The sequence below is a fragment of the Amphiura filiformis genome, chromosome 9 (genome assembly GCF_039555335.1).
Source record: "Amphiura filiformis chromosome 9, Afil_fr2py, whole genome shotgun sequence".
NCBI lineage: Eukaryota > Metazoa > Echinodermata > Ophiuroidea > Amphilepidida > Amphiuridae > Amphiura > Amphiura filiformis.
Window position 1 is genome coordinate 26246354 of NC_092636.1, and position 27546 is coordinate 26273899.

The following is a 27546-nucleotide window of genomic DNA, read 5'->3' on the forward strand; positions in this document are numbered from 1 at the left end:
AACAAATTCAGGCATTCTATGAACCCGACTTGCCTTCTCCATCAAAATTTCATCAAGAAATCAAGACTTTGGAAGCGAAAGTGGTCAGGAGATGACGCACGTCTATCACTACCGGAAACCTTGCAGCAGTGCAATAAGAAGCAAAACACTAATCGTCACTGGGCAGGAAAAACCTCATATGTACTTCTGGCCCTTGAACATGGATAAAGCTTTGTAGGTGTAGACTTTATATTGAAGAGGTTGCTTCATCCATGTTCAAGGGCCAAGCCAAAAAGTACATGCAGGAAACACCTCATAATTATTTACTTTTGGCCCTTGAACATGGATAAAGCTTTGTAGGTGTAGACTTTATATTGAAGAGGTTGCTTCATCCATGTTCAAGGGCCAAAAGTACATGCAGGAAACACCTCATATTTACTTTTGGCCCTTGAACATGGATAAAGCCTTGTAGGTGTAGACTTTATATTGAATGGTTTGCTTCATCCATGTTCAAGGGCAAAAAGTACATACAAGGTTTTCCCCGTCCAGTGACGTAATATTCATAAGATATTACACCTGTTACTTCTGAAGCCTGTTACAAGCTGCAGGGTGGAGAGGGCAAACTCATCTTTGCCATTTGTTAAATCTCCATTTAGGAGCACCATGGGGGAAGAACCTAACAGGACTTGCCCATAAATCGCACTATTTTAGGAAAGGTGTTGCGTGAGTACAGGTACTCTCTGAGGCGTCTTGACCAGGCAAGGCAATTTGATGCCATGAAATGTCCGCCATGCTCCCAAGTTTCAACACTCTACACATGTTGATGGGAATTTCAAACTGTACAGGTACAAGAAAGTTAATTTGACAGCACTCTCACTTATTTTTTGACAGTGATGAGGCACATATTCTATTTCATGTGTACATCTGCCCCTTGCATGTATTAAAGCTGTATTGATGCTCTTTCACAAGGATATCGAAATTGACTGTGGGAAAGTCATAGACATGTTTGCCATGAAGTATCCTCGCAGAATGTTGTTAAATAACCCACTTGCAAATTAAAGGTATGTTACAATATTTCAAATTTATTTCAATAAATCTTCCCCTTTGCCTACATTGGTCAGAGATGCCTAAATAAAACTGAAATAATTGTAGCCAGCGACCACATATGAATTTCTTAAAGAGATATGGCAACAAAGTCCTAGGTTGCTGTTTTTTTTGCCTAATGGCAGGTTTATATATTTGTGCACCATCTGCATATTTGGCACTTTTGAGACTATAAAATTGAATCAGTATCTGGCCGTTTTGAGTATCCAGATTCATTAGACTTAATGTGTTGTGTGTGCTAGTGGCAAAATTGATTCATTGACCCCAAAAGTATGACAATATTAAACCTCTCAACATGCTCATGACTGTACTACTGTTGGCCTTGCTTGGCCTAGGCCAATGCATGACTGAACACAGCTCCAGCCCTAAAACTAACAGCAAATCGGACATCTTCAGACATAACAAAAAATTAAACACATCTAATCTTTGGCGTAATATTCTCTCCTCACCAGACGAGGTCCAGCGATATAAGAATGTTCTTCATTTGGTGGAAATAATGCTGGTAATCCCCGCAGCTACAGCTCAAGTGGAGCGCCAGTTCTCCTTCATTAAGAGGTTTTTGGGTGACTGGGGATTCAGCTTAACCCAGGAAACTATGGAGAGCCTCCTCAGGATTTGTGTAGATGGTCCATCGTGTGAGGCATTTGATCCTGGAAGAGCTGTTGCAAAGGTTTTTGGGTGACTGGGGATTCAGCCTAACCCAGGAAACTATTGAGAGCCTCTTCAGGATTTGTGTAGATGGTCCATCGTGTGAGGCATTTGATCCTGGGAGAGCTGTTGCAAAGGTTTTTGGGTGACTGGGGATTCAGCCTAACCCAGGGAACTATTGAGAGCCTCCTCAGGATTTGTGTAGATGGTCCATCGTGTGAGGCATTTGATCCTGGGAGAGCTGTTGCAAAGGTTTTTGGGTGACTGGGGATTCAGCCTAACCCAGGAAACTATTGAGAGCCTCTTCAGGATTTGTGTAGATGGTCCATCGTGTGAGGCATTTGATCCTGGGAGAGCTGTTGCAAAGGTTTTCGGGTGACTGGGGATTCAGCCTAACCCAGGGAACTATTGAGAGCCTCCTCAGGATTTGTGTAGATGGTCCATCGTGTGAGGCATTTGATCCTGGGAGAGCTGCTGCAAAGGTTTTTGGGTGACTGGGGATTCTGCCTAACCCAGGAAACTATTGAGAGCCTATTCAGGATTTGTGTAAATGGTCCATCGTGTGAGGCATTTGATCCTGGGAGAGCTGTTGCAAAGGTTTTTGGGTGACTGGGGAGTGGGGATTCAGCCTAACCCAGGAAACTATTGAGAGCCTCCTCAGGATTTGTGTAGATGGTCCATCGTGTGAAGCATTTGATCCTGGGAGAGCTGTTGCCAAGGTTTTTGGGTGACTGGGGATTCAGCCTAACCCACGATACTATTGAGAGCCTCCTCAGGATTTGTGTAGATGGTCCATCGTGCGAGGCATTTGATCCTAGGAGAGCTGTTGCCAAGGTTTTTGGGTGACTGGGGATTCAGCCTAACCCAGGAAACTATATTGAGATCCTCCTCAGGATTTGTGTAGATGGTCCATCGTGTGAGGCATTTGATCCTGGGAGAGCTGTTGCCAAGTGGCAAGCTGTGCGACGTCGTACTCCTAAGGCCAACAAAAAAAATTGTTTGTTTGTCCTCGTCCGACCGACCGTGTACCCTGGTCTCGACCAATTTTTTTTTAAATTCAATATTTTTCTTTTCAAAAATGCATCTACAAAGTAAATTTTGGGAAAACAGAAATATTAATATCTGTACCCATGCGTATTTGGATGTTTACAGAGTCTAGGTGGAGACTGTGGAGTTCAGTTCCAACATTTCGTATTGTTGTTGTATTTTCGTCGCTGTTGTGTAAAAATACAATGCACTTTTCAATGACATGAAATTCTGTATATTTCTAGTGCGTACAACGTATATTTGATGTACAGATTTTAATACATCGCCGAGTCAGCAATTTGCTGCATATTTACAATTCAATTCTAAAAACATTATTATTTCCATAAATTTATCGTAATAATAGTTTATAAAGATGATGACGCATATGTTTTAGAAAAATAATACCATGTTTTATTTTATTTTTTAAACCTGTATATGTTCATGTTTGAGCTTCATTTACGTAAACCGCACATTGTAATTTTTCTAAACATGTTCATCACAACAATGGCGGCGAGTCAAGGCGACCGTGGTCGTGTGGAATTTGTGTGGAATGTGCTAGTAAAACATGGTGCCAAAATACTTCTTAACACAATTCGCACCTACAATGTCACGCAGACATTAGGCGAATTATATGATTCGTTGCAACCGCTGGACAGAAATTTAACCCTGTTCCGTGTGGAAGTGGCAAAATCGGAAACCGGACCATGGCAATTGATAGATACTACGGAACGCAATAGCCCAGCACTGACAACATTCATGGTTAACAGTGGTTAGTATAATTTAAAGAAAGAAAATGCAAAGAAAAGGAACAGTATAAAATGCAGAACCATCTCAAGAATTAAACCAATAAAAGTGCTGTGTGTTTTGACTTATTTACCAGTCTTCAAATTGTCAGTTTCAAGTGCAATAAAAAAAAATCCGACCTAACGACCCAACTTTTTCATAAGCCTCTATGGACAAACAAACCTTTTTTTTTTTTTTTAATGGTCAATAGTCCAATGATATAAGAACCTAGAAACCTTAACAATGCATAAATGTCAATTTTGATATCATTGATATTGAAATTTGAAAAGAATAAAGTCAAACTGATACCAAAGTTAATGGCCAGCCTATTATTGGGGTAGAGTTATTAAAACAATTCTGTTAGCACTCAAATCATCTATCATACTGTTTGTGTTTTCTTCGCTTTTGAGAAATTGCCTTGGTGCCCTTCTCAAATTTTCAACAGTTGCCATGATGCCCTTTTGAAATATTACACATTGCCGTGCTGTCTTGCTTTTCAGTGAAAATCCCAAGGCAATTATCAACTTGCCCTAAAAAAGTTGCAGTGCCCCTTAATTCGAGGGCTTTACAGCTCTAGTTATTGGTATGTCATCATGTACTATATAACACTGGATACCACTGGCTTGGGCAACAGCTACTAAGTTAGCAATACTTCAGTAAAGCGTCCTGTTTCCTCAAAAGGAGAGTACTGTATTACCCAAATAGTACAGCCACTATGCAACTTATCATTAGGGAGAATAGAAAGCATTGGTCATTCTTTAAAATATAAATAAATACATGAATAAAATAAATAAATGCACTTGGCTGCAAAGTATGTGCCTGGTAAAAATGGAAAAAATAGTCCCTACAGGAGTATGACCTAGAATATGATCACAACACAAAGCCTGTGGCATATCAAAATTCGGAACAGGTGTATGAGCCCAGGCTTGGAGCAGTAACCAATGGTTACTAACATGCACTATGGCAGCAAATTCATGAGTTGGGCTCAACTTATCTTTGCAACCAGGTGATTCAGCCTGACTGAATGGTTTGATGACCTAAGCCAATGGAAGTTAAATTAAAAACAGAAATCTTCTTTCATGTACAATCTTCAAAGCATCTACCAACATATCTTAAAATGCTTTTATCATTGCCCACCATTTGCACGTCAACAATTTACATACCCAGAGGTTAGTGCAAACAGGCCCCATCTGCAATAGCTGCCAGGTGTCATATGTGATGCGATCAAGCAAAATCAGTCGGAACTCGGAAATATTAAATTTTCAGTTTCTTATAGGATAGTAAAAAGCATTTGCAAAGCTGCATTTTGCAGAAAATCCTATTGAAATTGAAAAACCAGTTCCAAAGATATGAGCAATTAAAGAGGTTCCAAAACAGGAGGAAACAAAGGGAAATATTTCCTTTGTTTGACTTTATCTCAAAATCAATATTTCCGAGTTCCGACTGATTTTGCTTGATCGCATCACATAATACAGAAATTGTCCAATGTAGGTATAGCAGCTATTGCCCTTCATCATACATATTAACAAACTGGTAAATAAATATCATATTGTTTATAAACTCATTGGTTAGACTGGATGAAGTTTATCAACATCTTACAGTTGGCTGACAAACATCATTCATTAAATACACTTCAGAGTGGATACCACTCTTAATTTCTTGCAGATTGATTCGTTTAGCAAAAATATCGTCAAATTTGAATTTCGTTCTGGTATACCAGAATTAAATTACGCCACTGGATGGAGCAATGCAATACACATAATCGGGCATAACTCCCAAACGCAAAATCGGAATCTACTGAAAAACGTCATAAAAAGAGAATGCTAGGATCACAAAATCCTCCTTTAACTTATAAATTGTAAATGGCTACAAACTTTGAGCCAAATCTCATCAGACCTTGGTGATATCTTGTTTAGTCAGAAGATTGCAAGTGCTTTGTTATTACTATGCACTTACAACCTTCTAATCATTCAACCGCCAATATTGACTGCTTAGTGCCAGAAGTTGATAAGTGCACAGCACAGCATATTGTACTCATCTACACATGGCAGCTATACATGGCAGCTATTGCACTTACCCACTTCTGGTTACATACCACTAATAGGCCTGGGCGATACATGGAAATACGACGAGTAACTATTTGTTTGCTTGGTATCTGAAAAGACTGCATTAAAATCGCTGAAATTGATCAAGTTATATAGCCAAAAAAGTACTTTTTAGGGTTTGATGCTTCAAAATGGTATATTTTCTCTCATTATATGACATTTTTTGTTGTAATAGTACCAAAATTCATACGCATGCTTCGGTTTTAGTAAATATTCGCCCTACCATATTGTAACTTTCAGCTTCGAGGGCGCACTGCCATTTTAAGGTGTTTACAGTTCAGTGTGTTAAAACAAGAAAAGTCTCAGGTCAACCTATGTTGAGTTTTTGATCATTTGGCATCTAAATCATATAGTTTCACCTGATATTAGTGGCATACTGTGAGAGTTCTGAATATGAGAAAATTCCACCCGAAATTAGGCATTTTCCCATTGAAACCTGTGTAATACATAATTAGTGATATTTAACCTTCTGGCACTGAGCAGTATTATGTAACTGTCTATATAAATTTTGTAAGTTTTTATTTTCGCGTCTCCTTGTCCAGTTGTGAAATTTTGCGAACATAAAACCGTTTTGAAAACTACAGTGTATACAACCAACACTTGGTGGTTAAATTTGGAGCTCATACTTCACCATCTTGTTCCATTATCTTTCAATTTTTGAGTCCAATCGAAAGGTTTCCACCAGTCGGCAAACTGTAGCACTTTCTTCACGTTGATCTTGAAATTCTGTTTGTGAGGGCGTCTCCATAACATGGGCTCTACATCCATCATACCTCCAATGATTTCCTGCAGAGACAAACAACATTAACAACAATTTATAGGCATATTGTCCTAACTGAATATCGGGATTTAATTGCTGAAAATCGGTGAGCGAGTGAGCGCTGATACACGGTAACAATCTCACAAGCAATGGCGAATTGCCTTAAAAATCGCATTGTATTGCATTGTACAGAACACAACAGTTTACGACCGATTTTTCAGGAGAAAAAGATTTCTGAGATTAATCAAGTAAAATAAAATCCAGTTAGTTCTTGTTTTTATCAGCCAGCTCATATAGGACAATTGCCGTATATGGTTAAACCATTTCTGATTTACATTGTTCTAGGTGATTTTATACTAATATTTTTGTTTTTCATTTCAATACAATTACTACAAATAAAGAGTAAAATAACTGCTAAAAAAAGAAAAGAATTCTAGGTCATGACTGGAAATACAAGTTGAGACCCCTCACCGTCCCCCCCCCAAAAAAAATTATTTTTCGAATTCATATTTAACTCGGACACCACAAATTTTGATGAAAATAAAACAGATTTCCATTGTAAAATGGAAAATTCTCATGCCTGTAAAATTGATTTCTTTTTGCTTGCCATCAGTTTCAAAATGTGATCATCACTGATGCATAGATTTTGATTTATTGCTTCGTAATAAATGGGGTAATGCTTTTTTTTTATGTGTTTGGTTCATATGCAGAATTTGTGAGATCTATGAGCAAACAGCACAGCAGACAATGTCTTTCTATGAATATTTATCTGCTCACTAAAAAGTCGCAAAATATCATACTGCATTTTAACAGATGACAGATTCGTTGCTCTTACCTTGCCAAAGTAGTGAGGGAATAGCTGTTCATCTTCTATGATGTGAGCGAATCCTCCATCCAGTCCAAAGTCTACACTGAAATAAGGGAATCCAGTGGGTACCTGAAAGACGAGACAAGTAAATAAATCAAATATATATTGTTTTCATGAGGTACTAGTCATATATGACTGAATAAAAATGGAAGTGTGCGGCAGATATTTGGAAGTGTACAACAGGACTTTTCTGATCATGAATCCATTGAAAACCCTCTGTATCAAAAACACACATCGTAAAGATACCTACAGGAGGTACATTATGGGGGTAACCCCATAGGGTTCGTGTATGTTGTATGTTTATTGGTACAACAAAGGTATGAACATACATTGTCAGGATCAGAAATTCGATGAGAATTTGAGAATCCATTCTCGCAAAGATTCTCGTCAACAAAATTGCAAGAATCTAAATGGATTCTCGTAAATATTTCAATTTTTCATACAAAGTTATATGGCGAGAATCCATGGATTCTTACAAAATTCCACTTGGAGAATCGCACTTTGTTGCGAATTTCTGACCCTCATTGTGGGGGGTGGCTGATGGTGGCACTTTGAGGGTATATTTAATACCTACCCCTACCCCCTCTAGAGGCCCTAAAATGCCATTTGCAGATGTCTTCATTGTGGGGGTACCCCACAGAATTAAAACCAGAGAACCAGGACTCGACCGCCGTCTTGATACAGGCATGGAGCAAAAATTGGGGGTATTCGGTTTCCCTCGGAATGCGCTCGAGGCATTCGTTGTCATGCAAGCGCGACATGGATGATGGGCGCATTTGACAGACGCACTTGACGCGACCTGCACGCGAGTACCAAGACGCTTCAGATGAGACGCATAATTGTTTTCGTTCGTCTCCGCGCACCGTCGGCAAGGACCCGAATACCCCCAATTTTCTCCCCATAGCTGACGGCTCGATTGTGCGTGGCGGTATAGGGAGTCCCGGTTCTCCTTCTCTAATTCTGTGGGGTACCCCCACAATGCCAAAATACACCCACAATGTACATCCTGCAAGTGCTAGCTAGCTAGTTTACAAGTGTAAGGAGTCTCACTTGTTCAGGGAACTTACCAATCAAACCTGCATGACTGTAAAAGCTCTGTAGGGAAACATAACTTCTGTTCTATCTATGGGAGAAAAGTTAAGCCCCTTATGCTTAGATTTCACCTCAAGTTTGGTTGTGGCATAGGCAGGTGTTCAGCTAGCCTGCCCCACAGAGTATATACACATACGTAGAAGGGTGGTGTAATGCTTGCAAACATGTGATATGATCAAGGGGAATGAGTCGGGATGTCGCTAATCGTTTTTGAGATATTGGCAAAAACAGTGTTCAAATTCTTTTGTTTTATATTGTTTTAAGCCACTGATAAATTGCTATACCTTGGCAACCGGATGTCCGATTTTGATGAATTGCTTAATTCGGTAACCTGATGTGTGATTTTGGTAGGGTTTGCATCAAAATGTAGCCAGAAAATGATGTTAACCGCCTCTAATTAAAAATTGCCGACATGCGACTCATTCCCATTAATCATGTCACATATTGACTTCTGAGCACACACACACATACAAATATGGAATGGGCTTATTTCTTACCGATTTTCTCAATCCCTTGTTGCGAGTGTCTATCAGCTTCTTGTTTTGCATCCACTCTGACTCGGATTCTTGGATGGCTTTCTGCAACAAAATAATTCCTGTGATTATTAACTTGACCAAAGAAAGAGTTTTGTGTATTAAAATTTTTACAGCATATTTACAATCCATGTATTAACACATAACACATAATACATGTCCACGGGCAAACTACGATGGAATTGATTTCTTTGAAATCTTCTGATATGGTAGTCAGTGGGGTGATGGTTGTCCCTGGCTTTAACGCATTCAGAAGCTAAATACACAGAAGTAGTTTTAGTTAGATCAAATCTACCGACACATATGGCCGCCCCAGAGTGTATCTGCCATTCATCGTCAAGATCTCGAGAGGACCTCCCTCAAAAATAAACATCAACAGAACCGACGTGTTAATGTATGGAATTTGTTATGGCTAGGTCTACAACATCAATGACATGCTATATAATGTAGCACACATGTCTTCGAGACATTCTTCCCACATACCACCAGAGACTAAAAATGCTCCGAAAATAGATCCAGCTACCGTAGATGCCTTAAAAAGGTTAGCATTCAAGGATACATCCATTCCATCTAATCATTAAACAAATATTTAGCCTGTGGGAGGTACACTTTTTGCCTTCCTATGAGTGACAAACCAAAAAAAATCAATATCAGGGACTGCCTTTTGAGGAGAGCGAGAACAATCGCTCTCTACTGCTCTCCTTAAATCTGATATAGGAGAGTGATTTTTAGGTCTCCTAAGTTACCCATTCTCTGCTTACATTAAATTGTAAATGCTCTAAACAGCTCTATAAGGCTCCAGAAGAGCTATTTAATGCTCTCCTGTAAATTCCAAAAGACAGTCCCTGCAATATACCATTACACACAGGGCAATATTAAGGCGGTACTCTGTTTGACTGTGCAACAAACAATTCCACTTATCCATACTACAATGGTAACTTTATCCTACAGGCTTTCCCTTACCTTGAAGTATATTGGTGCCAGGTCACCCGTCTCCTTTGGTACTGGTACGCATTCTATACACATATGCCTCTGTTTCTTGGGATTCATGCAGGTTTCTAGAAAAATGGCATCTTGATCATGGTCTTCAAACATCTTGGTCAGACCTTTACGGAAAATCTGGAAAAGATCAGCAGGATCTATTAAGATTGCAGAACAAAGGGAACTTTAATTTAGCAGGGATGCAATTCCAGTTGAAATCTATACACCAACTATGGAAGACATGACCTTAATCTCCCACATAGGGAGTGTCAATTTCAAATGGAGCCACCCATTCAGGTAACCCCATTTGAAATTCATACTCCCTGTGTATTAGATTAAGGTCTTCCATAGGGGTGTATGGATTTCAACTAGAATAGTCCAATACTGTACTTTCTAAGAAAATTTCATCATCCATTTTCAGAAATGTTGAAAAAAAAATCATTTCCAAATTTGTTTCTATTAATTTTATGGCCCCCATCTCAGGAACTTCAAAAGTTCAAAGGTAATGTAAAAACGTGACAGTTGCCAAATTCCCAAATGTATTTATTTTATTTTAGGATTTAAGCAGCTGTTAGAAAAAACACCCTAAAACGGTGCAAGTGAAGTGAATTGGAGCACTATCTGTTTGGTGAACACTAGGGATTGGGAATAGTCTATGAGGGTATAACCCCTTCCCCGCCCCCACTTTTTTTTGCTCTTTTTTATAATGAAATATCATCATCCAATTCCGGAAATGTATTCCAGATTTCCGGATCCAGAAATGGCAATCCGTCAAAAAAACACAGAAAACTTAAAATCCCTGCATGCATTTTGGTGTACGTCATATTTCACTCTAATGGGGCAGACTTATTAAGTTTATGCAAATCTTATTCCTGAAATTGTGGAGACTTACCTGTACTTCATTCCATACATCTTCATCTAACCCAGTACTAGCTATGCTATGTTGCATTGGTATAATCAGACAGTGACCATCAGTTAGGGGCTTTGTTGCTGGGAGGCACAGGTACACCTGAAATGACCCACACCGACATCGCCCAGTTAATAATTACATTATACAGCAGAGACACTGAAATGAATACCCGGGATCAATACACGTGAATGTGCTATGCATGATTTGATATTCAGACGATAAATCTTTGGATACCGGGGTAGAAAATGATGAATATCTCTCGTAATTGATTTAGTCTAAGGAAGCCAGATTTTGTTCCTTGCACTTGAATATATGTGTTCAACGGATATGATAGTCGTTAGCTAGCATCTTGAGAAAGAAGCGTGCGTCTTGAACTCAAAAACCGACAAAAATAATATGATTTTATATGTGCCGAACTATAGCCCAGCGTAGGCTAGCTGCATTCACTCCCGTGGAGGCAGTCTAAAAGCAGATGACCATTGACCTCATCATGGCGTATACATGCTCACTCACACACAGAGAGGTCAATTACCAGGCTATTATCAGTAGCCTTAGTCGGATGTCCCTCGGCTCATTATGCGTCTCAAAGGTCGGAACAAAATGGCCATGCATGGCTGTGGATTCAACCTACCATGGCGATTTCTGCCATGAAGATATCGGGGCAATGACACTGTGTGACCCATAATAAGCATACACAGCATTGTAACAATTGGGTAATTACAGGTATATTGTACAGTACTCACTTATTGGTCTTTGCGCAGAGAATGGTAACAGGTCAGAATGAAAGGTATATATTTTCAGGATGATTGAGTTTCTTACATGTAGCAGTCAAAAATGTAATCCAAGGTAGATAGGTAGATAGAAGTAAGTAAGGACGGTAGGTAGGAAGCATGTACGGAAGGAAGGAAGGACAAAAGGAAGGAATGGAAGAGAAAAGTTGTTTGTTTTAGTCAGGATTGTGTGCCAAGCAAGAGGTCGGCAACTGGTAGCCACAGGCATTTTTCTGGCCTGGCCAATGAGACGGTGCATATAAACGACTTAGAGTGATCGCATCACATCAAATGGGGTTCATGCAAGCAAAGTGGCTTGGCACTGTAGTATTTTGTAGTATGTTAGGGAAAAAGGAAAATTAAAAGTGATTCAACGTTATCATGACCCTTGATAGCATACCTTCATTCCTAGAGCAATAATAAGATGCTTCTTCATATCCGGGCTGTCTATACACATAGGACATTTGCTCAGTGATGCCGCCAGACGACGATGCTCCGCGATAGCCTTGGATCTCTCCCGCTCTTCTGTTTGAGCTTTAGATTCTTGCTTAGCAGCGGACGATACAAACATGTCATCTAAGGTGTAGTCCATGTTAATTTTATCCATAGACTGCAAATATATTAAGAAATTATTTTGTTTATGGATCATATGTGAGAAAACAATAATTCTACTCTTGGCTCGGATTGCAATGTTTGCACAGTATTTTTGTGAGACCTGAGAGCACATCAGACACACTGAATTGCATTCTGAATATGAGGAACATCCTTCTGATATCAACATTTTTTGATTGTTTGAAATTTGTAATATAATACAAATTTTTTGACAAGTCCTTGTAGCAAACTTTATAAATCTAATAATACATTTAAAATAGACTTGGTGATTTATTAAAGCATTATTTACAATATTGTTTCATGCAGGCCAGTCGAAGCCGATTCTGATGAGTGTAGATCTGTTTCGACTGGCCTGCATGAAACAATATTGTAAATAATGCTTTAATAAATCACCAAGTCTATTTTAAATGTATTCCAGCTCCCTTCTTGGTTGAGCACTTTACTGTGGATGATTTACCTCACCTGTATTTATTTAAATCTAATAATATGTGCTTTAAGGGTATATATAGCTGGGAGGAAAAGCAGTCCATCGTATGAATAGTTTGACCTTTCGCACTGAAGATATACATTTTTTCCAAAAAACCTGAAATTTCTAAGTACATATCATTACATTTTACTTTCAAGATGTCAAAAATATAAAAAATATCAATTTTTAATAATTTGCGAAAAAATTTGTATTATATCGCATATTTTTATAAAAAAATCAGAATTATTTGATATCAGTAAGGCATTCCTTGTATTCAGAATGCAATTTGGTGTCTCTGATGTGCTCTCAGGTCCCACAAAAAATACTATGCAAAGGTGGGTGACCGACCCCTTAACATAATTGAACAAATATTTTTTTTATAGCGGATCAAGCATGAGATCAATCTCTGATGTGAACAACACATGAACAACACATTTAATCCATGGGTACTACTGCCTTTCTTACAGTGCTTCTGATTGGATAATCATGATATCATGATCTGAGCAACAAATCAAAATTAAGCTTTTAGACCTCTTAGGGTTTCTAACCTTAATCCTGCATCCCCTTCAGTCCTGGTGACCACTCTTAACATATTTCTGGTTGATATATAGCCTTCTTTGTAACCAATCAAAATCACATAATACAAATTGTCAGCGGTAAAAACAAATGACTTTACCTTTGCTGCCATTCTTGCAAACACCTTCTGTTGGTCTTCAGCTGAGCTCATCTTCTCCCTTTGGACGAGCGTCTTCAGATCCAGTTCATCATCATCTCCAAAATAACGTTCTCGTTGACCAGATTTGCCGTGGGTAACAACCTGACGAGAGAAGAAACAAAATGCTTAGCATCCAAATCATCTGGTGACAGACATCAGACTCAATTCAAAGTGCTCCTTTTCCCAGAAAGGTATTGCATTTGAGCATGAGGTGTATATTCAAATAAGTAAATGTACAAACATAGTCAATAAAGGACTCAGTGCCACAAAGACTCATCTCCATTTAGCTAATGGAGATTAAAATGCCTGAATGAAAACAGTAAGAAAAGGTAAGGTGCAAGGGTATTATTCCAGTAGGTTTCCTTAATTTTTTTAAAACATACTCTGGCAAGCCTTTTCTCATTGGTCTAGTGTAGTTAATAAAACTGTTGTACCTAGTATCAAAGATGTTTGTTTGTTTCAAAGGTTTTTCAACACTTAGAAACCCTTTAAATATTGCAGTAAAACCACTACAAACATTGTACTTTACCCCACCACTAGCCGAGGCCTCCGATACCCAAATAACGCAAAAATGTGCACCAGGGATGTGATTCAAAGCTTGTGAAATATCCAGAAAATAGTAAAAAATCCAGAAAAACAGCATGAAATCGGGCAAAAATACCCTAAAACAGGCTACAAATCAATAAAATTGTGTAAATTTTGGTCAAATAAAATCCGGAAAAACTGGAAAATTCCAGACAAATCACACCCCTGTGTGCACATTGTAAATGAGAATCACGGCATGTTGTACCTACCTTTTGCTTCTTTTTCCTGCGTCCTGTATTCATCTCCGCCGGTACAGTCCTGTCTGGTAAGGGCCAGCTCTGACCGCTCCTATCAGTCCTTGTCAGTATCACCTCATCATCACCTGATGATGCTCCCTCATCCTTGGCATCTCTCCTCATCTTTCCTGGTTGAGATGCTGGTCTTGCTGGTTGGTTGGCCTTGGCTTGTCGTGATGCTTCGAGCTTGTTTTTTAACTTCTGAGCTAAAGCCTGTGAGTTAAAATGCATTTTAAAAGCATTGTGTTGATATTTGCTAGAATTCAAGATGACCCCATTGTAATTATGTCAAAGAATTGGTAAGTTTTTAGCGGGTTCGCCATCAGACAAGTTTAGAACTGTCATGCTTTTGTCAGGAGCAGCTCTGACTTCTTCAGGACAAAGTACCTAAGAATGAGACATGTTGGCCGCCCCTTGCCTACTGGTGGCTCTGAAAAGAGCCGTTTACTGAAGACTGCCGCTTGTCAACAGAGAACAAGCAGACCTCGCCTACCTGCTAATGTTAAAGGTTGGTCAAACAGACCTTGCCTATCTGCTAATGTATAAGGTTTGTTGTCAAAAAACCACAAAAAAAATTGCTAATTTATGCGATACCCATTTTTGAAAAGACACATATTAACACTTAAGTTTTAAAAAAAAGGTTTAACTGGATTATAAAACTGACCGATTCCTCACAGTTTTTGAGTGAAAATGTTAAGATTGTATTTCATGAATATAACAGCTCTCTGCACATGTTCTAGGTTTTATTCTAGGTTTTGTTTGCAAGTATTATGAAACAAAATGCTCAAACTGCAAATGTTTTTGTGGAGGGTGTCTGCCTTTTGTCTCTTTTGTCTTAAAAAAACACCCTTATTTGGCAAGTTTGAGCAACTATATTACTACTGAAACAAACATGTATTATTGTAAGAGCAATCTATTGTAACAGAATTCTACGGTATTATAATTACCTCATTTCCCATGAGCTCGGCCTTGACAATCTTAGCACCCAGCTGATTCATCTCACTTTCACTCAAAAGTTTCACGGGAGGTGGCGGTGGAGGTGGGGTTGGGCTTCTCTTTCTTCTCTTATCACTCTCATCTTCACCCTCACTGGAAGAAGAGCTGGATGACCCTGAACTATCACTGGATGATGAGGAATGCCTTTTCTTGGTACGAGACCTATCATCTTCTTTACTGTCAGTTGTTCTTGATTCTGATTTTTTCCATGCCGGAGTTCCAGATGCCTTACTATCAGATGTTCTATCTTTAATATTATCTAACTCCCCTGGCTTTTTGAATGCCGCCTTCTTCCAAGAAGGCAACACACTTGCTGAAGCAGAGGAGGAGGAGCCTCTACCATGAGACATCGAAGCTGATGATGAATCGTCTCCAGGTTTCTTGAACATACTTTTATAATCCCTAAGAGAACTACTCGTGCTTGCTGATCTATCATCATCACTTGACGGTTTCATAAAAGTTCTCCCAGGAGATGATGATGATGATGAAGTATATTTGTTAGCATCTCTGTAACTTGAGGGTCTATCATCACCACCTGGTTTCATAAAAGTTCTCCTGGAAGATGATGAAGATGATGATGGTGCATCTCTTTTAGCATCTCGATCACTTGATGATCTGCTATCATCACCTGGTTTCATAAAAGTTCTCCTAGAAGACGATGATGAAGTATATTTATCAGCATCTCTGTCATTTGAGTGTCTATCATCATCACCTGGTTTCATAAAAGTTCTCCTAGAAGATGAAGATTCTTTACTAGCATCTCTGTTGCCATACCTACTCTGGTCTCTACTAAACATTCTTTCTCTTCCTTGATCTTTATTCTGTTGATAATCATCTGATTTTTGCCTGCCCTGGTAGCTACCTCCATCTCTACTCTCATGATTGTCTCTACTATATCTATCACTGTCCCTAGCTCCATAACTGTCTCTCGGTCTGTCTCTATCCCTATCATAGGATCTACCACCGTATCTATCTCTGTTCCTGTTCCATGATCCCCTACGTCTGTCAGTCGAGTGACGTTCAGCACCTTCCGCTTCTGCTAATAATTCGTAGTATTTTTCCAATGACTGTTTTTAAAAAAGGAGAGAAATGCATGTAAATATGAGGCATGTAGAGGTTTATTTGGAGTTCAGATAACATGCTCTAAAACCAGTGAAACTTTTGTCACAAAAAAGGATTAATATGATAGATTGTTATTCCAGTTGAAATCCATACCCCCCCCCCCCCTACAGAAGACATAACCTTGGGACTACCTGAATGGGTGACTCCATTTGAAATGTACACCCCCTCTGGGAAAGATTAGGGTCATGTCGTCCATAAGGGGTATATGGATTTCAACTAGATTGGCCCTTTCCATTGGGAAAAAATTTGGAAAGTGTACAACTGTACATTATCCAAAATAGAGAGGATAGATTTATCATGATCATTATTAATCTGTTCCTCGTATCACAATACAATTATACCTGTAATCCTACTGAGCACATCAAATGATAGTAATACAGGTCTGTTCAGTAACGAAAGAGACCATTTGACTTTACTTCAGCAATATTCACAGCAATTTAATACAGTTAATATTTTGCTGTCCATTATAAAGAATGTTCATGAGACTGCCAGGTATGAGGTCTGCTGGTTATAGGTAGGATGGGGGGGGTGCAGAATATAAAAACTGTACCAACAGCCCAAAAATATAAACCAGTTCCAGAACTAGAGGGGGGAAATAGAAACAATATCCTTGTCGTTGCTTACTTTTCAGTGTTTTTTACAGATTTTATGATTTACAGGCAATTTCACATCATCAAGAGTCTTCTTACTGTTTTATTATAAAAACTTATTATTATCATCAAAGAATTCTTTTACTACCATGTGGCAAAATGAACTCCAGGGTCTGGATGTGCCAATGGACCATCGGTACCAGGGGGACCAGTACCCCAGGCACCTCATGTGACTACACCACTGATATGACTTACCCCCCATTTATCAGCTGCCACATCTTCAATAGATCTTCCTTGCTCCTCAGCCATTTCTTTTGCCCTTTGGAAGGACTTCCTTAACCATCCTGCTCCTAAATCTCCTATACCAGCTTTTGCAGGAGCTTTCTTCTGTGATGAAGGACTCTCTTCTGGAAGACCTGTTCCACCATCCTTCCAGAATGGGTTTAATTCTCTAACTGACGTACCAGGCTGAAATGTTGTAATAGACAGCAAAGAATGGTTAGCTGATCAGCATTTGTGTTTCTGAACAAAAGTTAACTTGAATCGGTGACCTGAATTACATTTGTCCCACAGCATTTTACAAGGACAAGCCTTCAAACAACTTACTCTAAAGAAGTTATACCATTAGAAACTTAGGACTACATGATGTATGTGTGAACAAAATTTCTTGTAGACTTTATAGTTTGACAAAGACATTGACCAATTTGTATTTTTGGGCAGGTAACAGCCCTAAATTACACAGTGGACTACAGGGTGCTGTGATACTGTAATTATGCATAACTCACAATTTGATCAGATTAAATGACATTTTGAAGATACACTTTTTTTACGCTTTCTTGTGGTTATACATTGAACAATACCCCAAAAGGAAAGGAAGGGCTAGTAAAAATCACAAAATACCCCTTGAAATGTTGATATGTGACACAATCTGGTCCATGGGGGCCAAAGGCAGCAAATTTGAAGTTGAGATAGAGGAAAAAATAGGGAGTAAAAAACTATAAAATACATAAGAAAATAGACATCAAAACACTTCCTAACTTTAGAACCAAGTATGCTAGACCTTTGGCGTTTTCAGTAAATGATAGCCTATTGTATGTGTAATAATTACAGTAACTCAATTGTCAAAAATGCCTCTTTTGGCCCTCATGGACCAGGTCGTGTCACATATTGTCTTTTTACTGAAATAAAATATTTTGTAATTAAACGTAGCAGAAACAAGGTGACTTTTGGCAGGAGCAGCAACTACCAAAATCAAAGCAACACATGCTGAAATGCCCATTACTTGATGGGGTTTGCTCCATCAAGGACCTACCGCAGAATACCACTTCGGCATAAATATGCGTTGATAGGTGGATGAATGTCATCAATTAGTTATAAAGGACATGATAGAAGAAGAAAACATCAAGCCAAAATTGGTTGTGAGTACTTACAGTATCCATTGCGAGTTTAGAATTCTTTTCTCTTTCCTTCTCCTTTTCAGATTCTTTCTCCTTACGAATGTCATCTCTGGAATATGTGGCCATCATGAATGGGTTAGCCATCCAGTCATCCTGCTGCACAGACTGAAAGATCACAAGAAAACGAAAGAGTGTAAACAACAGAGTCCACCATTTTGGTTTCTATTTATCAGTCATTGATCCCTACATTGTCAAGACTGGAGTTGGGAAAGGTTTTCAGCGATGGTTGGCAAGATGGGACAGGTCAGAACGTCGAGGGCGGGGGGCATTCTTTAAACATGTTAAATACTGACAGCTAACTTCTCATATCCATAATATGTTAAATTCTCTATACATGTTATACTTATTATATTTTCAGCAACATTTAATATCTGTGTATCTGTCTTTTGACTTTTTTTATACCTGTTTTGTTTGGGTGATTGCTAATAAAACTTATTTATGGTTTATGGACCAGAGTAGACCCTCCCTCAGGTCCATGGATAACGACTAGTACTGTAGTCTATATAACATTAAAAATCAACCCAATACACGGACCCTTCCAATCTGTAGCAATACGCCTTCCAGTTCCCAGTACTTTGTGGGAATTCACTTTTACCGAAGCTCAAATCTGTATGGTACCCACACGGCAGTGTTCCAGCCTACACGATGGCAGGATAATTATTGGCTTGCACACCTACTGCAGATGGGGATGACATCGCTAATCATCTTATCGCTGCCCTCAATAATTTATTAAAAGCAGGAGATTACAATGTAGAGTCTACTTTACCTTTGCATCAGCAGATGATGCCTCCTCATTTCTCTCCTCCGCATCCTCATCTTTCATCTGGGTATCTAGGTCGTCTCCCAAGTATGCCTGTGGTGGCATTGTTACATCATACTGGACAGAGTTTGTCTACTTTACCTTTGCATCAGCAGATGCTGCCTCCTCATTTCTCTCCTCCGGATCCTCATCTTTCATCTGGGTATCTAGGTCGTCTCCCAAGTATGCTTGTGGTGGCATTGTGACACCATACTGTTTGGTAGGCTTGTTTGATTCCACACGTTCATCTGTACCTTTGACAACCCACTCCATTTCTTCACTAGAATCCTACGGATATGAATGAATTGAATGCAAGGCAATGATTTGAATCGGAAGGAAAAAAACACATACTTTTTTCGACCTGTCATGTTTAAACATGCACACCAACAGATAGTTAACCTTTTAAATGTTTAGAAAAATCGCTAAAAAAATAATTTTTAAGTCATCTTTGAATATGCTACACATAGTTCATAAAATTAATAAGTTTGTTTTACTGTGTGTATTAATTAAATCTCAGCATACATGTATGTACATATATGTAGTACAGTATTCATTTAATTAACCACCCATGCCGATATAAGCGCCCACCCAGTGACTTTACAACAAGCAAACTGTGATATTAGTTTATTAAGGGCTGGGGTATGAGCGACCTTGAAGTTCGGTATCTGGAGAGGGAAGCAATGAGTTACCCCCAAATCACAGCGGCAGGTAGTGACTGGGCACGAGTGCTAATATATATTTATTTTGGAAGGTTCGTGTTTGTTTTAAATTTTGGGGCGTTTTTCCAAAATTTGATATTTTTGGTCATATTTCAAAAGCGACATGCCAAAGACAACTCTTTGGGCACATAGTTTGTTATTGTTATTGCAGTTCTTTTCCACATACCTACGTTAACATTCGATTGGGTGATTTACTAATATTATATATTTTATGACTGCAATTTGGCGTTTTCAATGCGTTTTACACGTATCATGAAATTAACGCAAATATCTAGTCACGCTGCTTTTAGAAATTTTACCTGATCGTCGGCTTTTGCAGGCAACAGAATGCAGATTGGCTCACGATAGATGTCGTATTCCTCTATGTGGTTCACTCATTGATAAAATGAGTTTGCATTCCTTGTAACAACACACACATTGCCGTCTGGAAACCGGGTCTGGTACTGATTTTGGGACAGCCAATAGACTTCAGCGCCGTATCAAATCTCATAAAACCCACACGGCTGACGACTATGTGTTTATGTTTCCCATACGAAAGCTTGTGTCTACATCTATTACTATACTTCTTTGGAAAGCGTTGACCTTTGACCATTCTTTGTATAACGCCCTGATATGACCTTGATATGTTCGCTTGATGGGGTACGTTATAGCATCCATTTCATTGAGGTGTTAGGACTTGGTCAGTACTATACTTGCAGGGATACAATAGTTTAACATGGTGTGTGAGCATGGTGAAAGACTCATTATTGATTAGGCGCGGACATATTAAAGGCACAGGTCCTTTGCGTGTATAGCAGAAAATTATAATAGAATGTGTGAATAGAATGTTTGGAATTTTGCAACTAAAATACTAACTGCATTCTGCATTATGTATTTATTTATTTATTTAGGCCTATGCCTATTTATTTATTTACTGACTTATTTATTTATTTTATTTATTTGGTATATTAGTTAGTAGGCCTAGTTAGTAATATTCCATGATAGGCCTACGTCGGTTTATTATTGATTGTTGATAACTTGACAACTTGATTGATTGATCGATTGATAGTCATTTCACATTATATTCCTAGTTTATAGGCCAATTTGAATAACATCGTACATTAGATAAATAGACCTATCAGTATTGATTTATTCTATTCAGCAATATCAAGGATTACTATCAAACTTCTCATAGCTGATTGTAAGTTGGCTCAGTGGTAACACAGTAGGTGTTACAACACCGAGGTCCCGGGTTCGATTCCCACCTCTGCCTATTTTTTGCAAGGCTGAGAAAAAATGAAAGTTCTGGACTGCAAACTTATTTGGTGCGCGATCTGAGCTGGTCCTTTTCTGGTGGCTGTGTCTGTTACAGGCACACTCCCTCTGCATCCAAACCAGGTTCACGCTCATTACACCTCCCTTAACTAACATGCAAATTTGAACCATGGCCTGAAACATACACACTGATGATGATGAAGGGCCTTTTTTACGTATTGTAGGCCTAAACAATGTAAAAAATAAGCGCCCACCAAAAATGACTTTGTTAAGCACCCTGGGCGGTTAATGGAGCAAATACGGTATGCTTGGGTAAAATCACAAATTTGCCTGCCCCATAAAATGCATTGCCTATTTTCAACAGTACAAAATTAAATTCTCAAAACAAAGTGGAGAAAAATGTGGACACTTACCTCGTCTGAGCTTGACGACTGGTCCCTGTCATTTTTAGACTTATGCTTGTGTTTCTTTTCCTTTTTATGCTTCTTCTTTTTCTTCTTTTCCTTCTTGTGCTTTTTGGATTTAGTTTTCTCTTCCTGATATACAATATGTAAAGAAATATGCCAAATTATGAGCGAGTCCAAACAATTAAATGCCCAAAAAACAATAAACCTCATTGATTTTGATTTAACTTTTGATCCAAACACAAGGAATTAATTCCTACCTCAGAATTTTCAGATGTAGTAGAAGACCAGCCTGTAGAGTTCGTGACTAACTCATAGAACAAAGATTTGAAAGTTATTTTGGGATCTTTGATTGATTCTGAATCAATTTAGCTTAGGCTCACCTCCTGAAACTTCCGGGCATCGCTGATGAAAGATGGAGTACCATCTGAAAATTCCAAGGTAGGAATTAATTCCTTGTGTTTGGATCAAAAGTTAAATCAAAATCATGATTTATACCAACACAGATGAACTTTCATAAATAAACCTAGTTGTCAACAGCTTAACGATTTTCTCCTAAATATGCACCATGCGATGAAACCTTTATGTGTGTAACACTGAAATGAACCAACTCACTAGTGATTTCCTAGTCTTTGTCAAAGACCTCTCGATCCATACCAAGGAGCACGATGGCGCTCCCACTACAGGGCTCCAGGCAAAGCCTTGTTGAAAGGCTACTCCCCATTCCAGAAAAATACAGAACTAATTTTTTGGATTAAAAAATATTATCCTGTTTTGCCAAATGAAACATAGCTAAATCCTAATCCTTTAGTTAGTCCTAACTGACAATAAAACTTTTTTTCCTCACAAGAAAATATTAAGAAACACAACATAATATGAAAAATTTGCGAAGTGATAGAAAATCTTCAATTTTTTCTCACAAACCAATAAAAAACATAAGAAATTAAAAAAATAATGCAAAGTGATGAAAAAATCCTCACTTTTTTCATCACAAAATAATATAACACATTCCAAAAAGAGTGAGGAAAAAAGTGAGGATTTTTTTCTTCTCATTTTCAACTTCCCCTAAATTGTGCCTCAGTTGATACACAGTTGATTGAAAACTGGGTTCTATAAATGTTTCACCATGTGCTGGTCATGTTTGGACCAAACAAGAAATGGTAAGTGAAACATCTATATGATATATTTGGGAGAAAATCACAGCTGTACATTGAAGGTGGCATGTTTTGGTAGTCCATTGGGAAAGTTAATTAGTATGATCTTCCGAGTATAGATTAAGACCACCCTTACAATGTAATTACACACCAATACAAGCATTTCACTTGTAAATGGTCAAGTTATAAGCAAGAACATACATTGATTGGCAAATTACACTACAAATTCGTACAATCCATTGTTTCACATGAGATTATTTCATCATTGATCATACTCAATATAGGCCTGGACAAAAAGTCATTCCCCTGTAAATAGGTTAATTTTCCCACATACCAAACTTTCCTACAACATCAATAACACTGTAAATAGGTCAAATTTCCCACAACATACCAAACTTTCCTACAACATCAATAACACTGTAAAATGTAAATAGGTCAAATTTCCCACAACATACCAAACTTTCCAACAACATCAATAACACATTTGTTTTTCCTGTTGAATACCAACCTGAGCTTCAAGTCTCAAGTTAACTGATGGCAGCATCCAGGTATCATCTCCTCTTTCCTTAGCCAACTCCTTTCTTCTCTCACGCTTATCATAATCATTCTTGGCCTAAAGAAAGAAACAATGAAAGAAAACATCAGTCTTTGCAAAGGTAACCAGTGATGTCAGATATATTTAACAAGATCGGGATGCAGATAACTTGAGATAAGGGCTTTATATTTTGTATTTTCTCATACCGGTACGTTTTTATCTTTAAAAATCAACTGCATGGTTTTTAATTTTTAATTTATAAATATACATGTAGAACAGATCAAATTGGATGTTTCTGAATCAGTCTTGAAAGTTGCGAATGTAGGGAGCGAAGCGACCGAAGTCCCGCCCCCACGGCCGCGGGTCGAGGGGCCCCTGGTGGGATCCAGGGCGAAGCCCCTCGAAGCCAGAGGGTTTCTACACATTTTACACTGCAGGAGACACCATTTCTGAGGGTAAATTTACATTCAAATGGATTAAAAAATAAGGTTATTTTGAGAAAACAAGCCTAGATACAGCCCTCGAATTAACCCACGGCACCGACGGCATATTGCCGTGGGTGCCCACCCCCATTGCCGCAATGCCCTCAAAATATGTCCTTTACCGACGGCAGTCACTTGCCGACCGTGCCCCTAAATGAAGTTGCCGTGGGTGCCCTAGCCGGCCAGCCCTCATTAACAAGTACTGGTTAAATCCCAGCAAAATTGTGGAAAATTAAATCGAAAATCTTGAACACGATCGCTATTTTGAGCATCGTAACCCAGCTATCAATCACATACACAATAGTTTGTTGTGAATTAATATTCATTACCCCTACGTATTACATATTCAGCCAATCACATCGGCTTATACATTATCTGGTTACTAGAAATCTGACTTCATTTTCTCGATTGGTCAGAGAAATACCCTCAACGTACTATCGACCAATCAGAAACGCTGTTAGTAACTAAAGCTTCCTCGACCTCGTGTCGATGTCGTGAACAAAATCTGAGCGCTGGGCAAATCAACTGTTCTTTCGATTATCAAACATTGACTTCCCGATGGCGATACCCTTCCGGTATCGTCTTATCTTGTACATGTGAGCCCATCTCTAGATATGTTTTGCACGAAATAGTTTTTATCCCGCGAATTTGATCAATATTATTACCAAAGTTACAGCTGTTTCATCGCTACATTTCGAGTCAGTTTTGCAGCTCAGAACTAGGGATCGCCAAATTTAAGTAAATTAAACTGTATTATAAAGCAGGTTTTTAAGCAATCAGGTTAGTTTTAGTGCAAAGTTGTGAGTCGAATTTTACTTTGGTGTCGAATTCAGTGACGGTAATTTGCATCTATTCACTTTTGAAAAATTGCCTTGGTGCCCTTCTCAAATTTTCAACAGTTGCCTTGATGCCCTTTTGAAATATTACAAATTGCCGTGCTGCCTTGCCTTTTCAGTGAAAATCCACGGCAATTATCAACTTGCCCTAAAAAAGTTGCCGTGCCCCTTCAGATCCTTAATTCGAGGGCTGCCTAGATAACAGCCTTGAAGACTATCTATTACACATGTAATATTCTTCAAGGCTTGTTTTCTCAAAATTATACCATAAAATATGCAAATTAGGTACCTAAGCCCAGGTAATTTTAGCAGAATTAGCCCCCCAAAAGGCCATTTTCAACATAAAAACCTGTTTTAGACTTTTTTGAAAAAATGCTTCCTTCATCCCAAAAAAGTGGTTTTAAATGTTCAGTTTCCTATACTTTTGTACATGAGAGACATTCTCCAAAGTATTTTTTGGCCTAATAACATGGCCTACATGGCTGAAATGGATATATATATTGCGCAATATAAAAACGATGATTCATCACATTTTTGAAGGCCCCCCCCCCTCTATTTTTTTGTTAAATTTTCAAAAAATATTTTTAGCCAAAAAAGCAAGTTATATGCCCTAAATTACTTGTTATTCAATGTTGGAAACCATAGAAATACTGCTACTTAAAAAAATTTTGCCAATTTATGTTTACAAAGTTGGATAAAGTTGTACATTTTAATTACTTAAGTTCTACTGAACAGCTAGCAATGTATACTAATTCAATGTGTTCCTGACTGTTCAATAGAAGCAAAAGTAATCAAAATGTACAACTTTGTAAAATAAAATTGGCTATTTTTTTTTTAAGTAGCAGTATTTCTATGGTTTCCAACCTTTTTTTTTTATAGAAAATCAGATTTTTTTGTTGAGAAATACACACACAAAATCGGAATTCCGATTAAAATCGGAAGTTTGGCATCTCTGCTACTAGGTGAGCTGTCAACAGCTCCCCTTGAGGGTATATTAAGGAGAGCTGTTCATACCGCTCCCCCAACATTTTAAGGACAGCACGGTCGAGCTGTTAAGGAGAATAGTGGACGAGCTAGAAGAGATGCAGAGCAAATTTTTCAAAAAAATCTTTTTGATGAAAGTCAATCTTTGACAAGGTGTATTGCTACGGAAAGTGCTATGACAAAAAGGTTTTCAGTTTTGGCTTTCTTTACTCAAGGGCTTTAATTTGATATATAAAATGATGCAGTTTGATGGCAAATTTGAATTCACCTTTCACACATTGTATATGATTGGTTGACGCATTCGCGTGCCAAGCGATATCACTGAGAAGTTGAGGTTGGGTCGTTTTAGCCTCAGCGATTTGAATTGATTGATCGGCTCGACGCTCTGGAAATGTACATTGTAGGTAAACATTGAGCATGCGTGACAATCGCTTTTCTGCAAAAGCGATTGAGTATAAATTCAGCTTTACAAGGTCAGAGATACGTCATACGAAAAAGCGAACGTCTATTCTCTCGGTCGGGGCCACGTCACATCAATTCATGCATTGGCGTGAAAACAACTATCGCATATCGAACCTGGTACAATAGTGTGATAGCTTGTGATACACTCCAGAGTTCAGTGAATGCGAATGTTGTTTTCACTCCAGTGCTATTGTCGGCCCGGATGTCCGACCAACAGAATACCGTCAGGGTTGCCAAACCCGCGATTTGGTAGCCAAGTTAAGAACAAATTTGGGTGACTTTTCAACATTGGCTCCCGCGACTTCAGATAGTTTCATGCCCCATAGAAACCAATAAATGGTAAAGAAAAAAAATTGGGGGACTTGAGTAAACAAAGCCAAAACTGAAAACCTTTTTTTCATAGCACTTTCCGTAGCAAAGTTACATCTTGTAAAGACTGACTTTCATCAAAAAGATTCAGCTAGCAAAATTCCCCAAAACGGCATTTCGGTGGTGTTTCTAGATCGTAGTCTCATGGCGATAGCAGCTTTTTTTAATGGAACTGCTATCAAAATCCTCTAAAATTCCATGTGCGGGTGACTTATCACCATAAAAAATCATATATTTGGGTCAAGTGAAGTATAGAAAACATATTTATGTAGGTTTCTTTCTCCGGGCACAAGTTTTAAATTTCTATGTAAAAATGCATTGACATTGTCGGCGAATTTGGCTGACCAGCAAATGTGTTAACTACGGTTTGCCTGGGTTACCTAGATTATTTGACCCGCAATTCGGGCTGAATTCTTTTGGCAACCCTGAATACTGTATAGGTATGCCAGGCAAACCTTAGTTAACACATTTGCTAGTCAGCCAAATTCGCCTAGAACACAATACATATAATATTATAATTTACATAGAAATTTAATTAGGTCAAGGAACCCTACATAAATATGTTGTCTATACTTCACTTGACCCAAATATATGATTTTTTATGGTGATGAGACACTCGCACATGGAATTTTAGAGGGAAATTGATAGCAGTTCCACATAGAAAAGCTGCTATCATTCATCATGAGACTAAAGATCTAGAAACACCACCAAAATGCTGTTTTGTTAGCTGAATCTTTTTGATGATTCAAGTCAATCTTTGACAAGAATGTAACTTTGCTACGGAAAGTGCTATGACAAAAAGGTTTTCAGTTTTGGCTTTCTTTACTCAAGGGCTTTAATTTGATATATAAAATGTTGCAGTTTGATGGCAAATTTGAATTCACCTGGCATACCTATATACTGTACATGCACTGCATGCTGAGTGCAGCACTTGCACATGTCTTGACTTGAGTTTCTACAAGTACAACTCTGCAGCATTCTAAATTTAGGATTTCAATCTCCAAATACACTTAATTCGCAAAGTTTTGAATTCAATGTGATCTTTAACTTATTCAGCAATACCTTCTGAAGAATAACCTCCCTGGCCTTTCTCTTTTCATCTCTTTTTGCTTTCAAAACTTTCTCACTTTCGAAGTCAACCAAGGGCGCAGACATTTTGATTGAATATATTGACTTGGCTTGTTCGATTTTGATAAGGGGGAGTTTTATT

At 38.4% G+C, this 27546-nt stretch overlaps 1 protein-coding gene across 2 annotated transcripts; it reads right to left on the minus strand.

Moving 5' to 3' along the window:
• Positions 1–1235: 1235 nt before the first annotated feature.
• Positions 1236–27507, minus strand: LOC140160796 (CWF19-like protein 2). Of its 2 annotated transcripts, XM_072184102.1 has the most exons (15): positions 27399–27507; positions 23177–23281; positions 21524–21646; positions 19240–19425; positions 18312–18443; positions 17137–17349; positions 15121–16236; positions 14147–14386; positions 13314–13454; positions 11960–12169; positions 10772–10888; positions 9862–10017; positions 8863–8943; positions 7241–7342; positions 1238–6431 (listed from the first exon to the last, which is right to left on the minus strand). In XM_072184102.1, exons 1-15 carry the CDS (start codon positions 27489–27491, stop codon positions 6273–6275), a joined length of 3174 nt encoding a protein of 1057 aa, XP_072040203.1. In that variant the 5' UTR covers positions 27492–27507; the 3' UTR covers positions 1238–6272. The 2 variants fall into 2 exon arrangements, with proteins under 2 accessions (XP_072040204.1, XP_072040203.1); XM_072184103.1 differs by lacking the exons at positions 19240–19425; positions 21524–21646; positions 23177–23281; positions 27399–27507 and adding an exon at positions 19105–19233 and having other exon boundaries at positions 1236–6431.
• Positions 27508–27546: the final 39 nt, after the last annotated feature.

Bases quoted from the DNA above. Each gene is read 5' to 3' on its own strand.
- LOC140160796 (XM_072184102.1), bottom strand. From the start codon at position 27,491: ATGTCTGCGCCCTTGGTTGACTTCGAAAGTGAGAAAGTTTTGAAAGCA. The intron at 23,282-27,398 runs GTATTGCTGAAT...TTCTTTCTTTAG, and splicing joins GGGAGGTTATTCTTCAGAAG to GCCAAGAATGATTATGATAA. The intron at 19,426-21,523 runs GTAAGTGTCCAC...TCATATCCGTAG, and splicing joins AGTCGTCAAGCTCAGACGAG to GATTCTAGTGAAGAAATGGA.